At 35.9% G+C, this 3,937-nt stretch overlaps 1 protein-coding gene across 1 annotated transcript in view; it reads left to right on the top strand.

Annotated features, from left to right (window-relative positions):
* The window catches only part of LOC106884468 (neuronal acetylcholine receptor subunit alpha-10), an 83,556-nt gene extending 79,709 nt beyond the window's left edge, over nucleotides 1-3,847 (top strand). Inside the window, exon 7 of the mRNA XM_014935869.2 lies at nucleotides 2,273-3,847. Within this exon, the coding sequence (XP_014791355.1) occupies nucleotides 2,273-2,850 (578 nt within the window). The 3' untranslated portion in view covers nucleotides 2,851-3,847. The remainder of the gene's footprint in view (nucleotides 1-2,272) is intronic.
* The last annotated feature ends 90 nt before the right edge of the window (nucleotides 3,848-3,937 follow it).

Genomic DNA, 3,937 nt, shown 5'->3' with positions numbered 1-3,937 from the left:
GTGTGTGTGTGTGTGTGTGTGCGTGTGTTTAATCGACCCCAAAAGGAGGAAAAGCAAACTCGACCTCGGCGGAATTTGAACTCAGAACGTAGCGGCAGACGAAATACTGCTAAGCCTTTCGCCCGGCGCGCGAATAATTCTGCCAGATCGCCACCCTTTTAATTACAGTATTAATTGCCTCCACTAAAACGTTGGATCCCTAAATCTCAAATATTTTCCCTGTCCTAACTCAGCGAGCACTGAGTCTGTAAATGTATTGGTACACTATACAAATAATACAATGCCCTTCGTCATCATCCGTAATTGTGAAGTGTATTGTTAATAATAATAATAATAATAATAATAATAATAATAATAATAATAATAATAATAATAATAATAACGATGATGATGATGATGATGATGATGATCATGATCATGATGATCATGATCATGATGTTGAAGAGAGATCTATACTGAATTGTTTGGAAGTTGACTATCAATAAATGTGAGAATATGTTGGAAAGTGATTTAGATAATAGAAACATTGGCTAAATATTACATTTGTACGTGACTTGCGGCTGTTGATTAAGAAACACACAGCGCTGAGGGATAACGTTTACCAAGTAAAGTGTGAAATGCTATTTATGGAGTCAGTGCTAATCAGTAGAATTCTCGACTGCAGCCAAGAACTTATTGAGAGGAACTGTGGTTTATTAAGAATTTGCATTTCCATTCTATGATATAATACAACACATACATACAGATGGATACGCATGCGCATACACATACCCACACAGAGCATTTCAAGTGGTTAACTAAATATATTCATTCCTCCTGACTTTACTTTTATGTATGCGCGCGTGTATGTATGCGCGCGTGTATGTATGTAAGTGGTGATGTCTTGACTTTCATTAGGCTCCATTTCTTGGTAGAATTATGAGGACGAGGTCGTTACAACCGACATACTTTGGTGTCTTTCTGACCTGACAAAACCCATCCCTCTCCATTCTGCCAGCATTCCATATTCGATTTCTTCCAGAGAGGAGGAAACAGACAACGAGGCAGTCAGAACTAAATGGCGAGAAGGGGAATGTATTCACATTAAAGGAATGGTTGGTTATATTTATCGATTCTTAACGGATGAACGTCAAAGCTGACCTCACCAGAACTGAACCGAGAAAAAAAGCGATTGAAGGATTACTGGAAAGCAACTTCACACTGTCTCACCTCAGCCAATTGGCTGCATAAACAAACGCAAACACACGCGTACATGTATATACAAACATGCACACACACACATAAATAAACATGTATATTTTTGATTATTTTATATATTTGTTTTTACTCTACTTTCTGTTTGTTTTCTCCAAATGAAATTAAATAGCCCGACTCTTGTACGAAATGTCATCTCCTTGTATCGGCAAACTACTGGTTACGTAATATTTACACGGAATATCTTCAATGTTATCTACCCGACGCCTCTAAATTGCATTAAATGACTTAATTTCACTGGTTCATACTCTTTTAGGCAAAAATTATTTGAACGATTGCCAAATATAAATATTTGTCACACAACTTCGATTTGCAAATCGAATGTAATTTGATTGTATTCGTCTCTGCCATTAAAAGCATTGCCAAATGAAATCGGTAGAAGAACTCTGTCATTATCTGTGGGGATGTTTGTTCATTGGTTGGTATCGAAGTACAGCTGTACGTCATTTCACACTGTTTTGGCTCCAAAACTTGTTTCAGACGTATCGCTGTCTAGTCACACGTATCACGAATGAATAGTTTTAGAATTGTGAAACTATTACGAAAGCTTATGCTAGATAACTAATAGGCATTTTATAACAGAACCAGAATTAAAAGTTACAAACTTCATTCAGGGATAGCAAAATCCTATGAAAGTACTGGTTAATATGTATGTATGTTTGTATGTATGTATGTACGTATGTATGTATGTATATATGTATGTATATACCTACTTACACATACTTTTTACAATGAAAGGGCAAATCCATTGTTTTGAGTAAACGTGCTATGAAATTAACTTCAATTACGTCAATTAAATTTTATATTGTAATCATGTTATGATATAGATGGTGGTGATTAGCGGAATGAAAATTCTGGTGAAATCTTTATAAATACGTCCGGCATGTGGAATGTATTATTTTCTCATTTTATTGTGCGTTTATATATATATGTTTCTGTATATGCATTTCCTAATCTGTGCTTTCAAAACTCCATAGATTCTTTTCATTTAATCGCCTTCTTCGTTTCTCTTTTGTAGGAATTTACCTGACCGTTATAATGGCTATGAGTGCTCTGTCCGTGGTATTTTCCGTTTTCATCCTAAACCTTCATCACCGTGGTAGTTTCCAATCCGGACCGCCGTACTGGCTGCGAAAATTCTCCTACTTACTTTCAAGGGCCCTTTGCATGGAATGGACGGACACTATCCCAAATCGTTATTGCCATTCTTCGCTTCATAACAAAATGGAAAAACTTTCCAGAGAATCGTATGGCTCAGATCGTCACAGTCATTGTGGAGTGCGCTGTAACGGTCTCGGCCATGAGAAGATAACAGATTGCTCAAGCTCAAGTGGTGTTAGTGCACAAACACATTCGATACTGACTCCAGAGAACTCCTTTGATGACGAAATGATGCGCTATCTTCGGTACATCATCGCAATGAACGACCGATGTATGGTAGAAAGAAAATTCATTCAAGAGTGGCAGGAAATTGCCAAAGTCATGGATCGATTTTTCTTCGGAGTTTTTCTGGGGATCACAGTATCGTCTACGATTATCTTACTTGTAGTTAACCCAATGACCAAAGACATCAGCTTGGAGCATACGTTGCCGTAAATTTTACACATACATAGTGATTTATGAAAATATATAGATACATACATACCAGAAACCGGTATCAAATTGACATTGCCAACACTGCACCAACATGGTTTACCGAAACATATAATATGGAACAGTTAGAGGAAAAATAAACATGCAAAACAATATTCAAATTTGCAAGAAAAAAGGACATTCGTCATTTACACATTCAAACACACCTGCTGGAATGCATACGTAGTCATGTGTATGACTGCATGTGCATACAGGTACTTACAAACATATACACATACAAACACACACATACAGATAGACGCATACATGTATAGACATACACACAGACATACAGTAGTATGTGTCTGCAATAACATGGAGGGAGGCATGGTGTTTAAGCGATTATTAATGTCCGTTTTAATGGACAACTACAATAATGAATACCATTAATGTGTGGCTGCGACAGCAATCGTGAAATACGAAACTTCCACAACGACGTGGATAGCTTTGGATATTGCTACGTCATTGCATACGTGTTTGTGGCAATGCAACAATATACACAAGGAACATATGGAACATATACAAAGAAATACATATACTGACCCACGTTTATATATATATATAAAGAGAGAAATACATATATATATACACACATACACACAGATATACCTACGTACGTATGTATGTAGGCATGTATGTGTGTGTATGTGTGTAGTTCGGTTCATAAAAATCGATGACCTTTGAATCTATACTTTCGGAATGGTGAATATACTCAGCATTCAAGCTCTAATGATAACAATAACATATATATAAAACCATGAGTAACATTCAGAGTCCTTACTCAATAACATATTTCCACATACAAGCAAATTACTCAGAGCTTGCAAGTTATAGATGTATGTACTTATGTATGTACTATCTATGTATGCACGCACGTGCGTACGTACGTACGTACGTATGTATGTACATATGTATCAATGTATGTATATATATATACGTATATATGTATATATATATATATATACTATATATGTATATATATATATATATATGTGTGTGTGTATATATATATAGACATCTATATGCACATATACATGCACACAGACATACA

This window comes from Octopus bimaculoides, chromosome 12 (assembly GCF_001194135.2).
Source record: "Octopus bimaculoides isolate UCB-OBI-ISO-001 chromosome 12, ASM119413v2, whole genome shotgun sequence".
Lineage (NCBI taxonomy): Eukaryota > Metazoa > Mollusca > Cephalopoda > Octopoda > Octopodidae > Octopus > Octopus bimaculoides.
The sequence above is the reverse complement of the archived record's forward strand: the minus strand, read 5'-3'. Positions and strand labels throughout refer to the sequence as shown.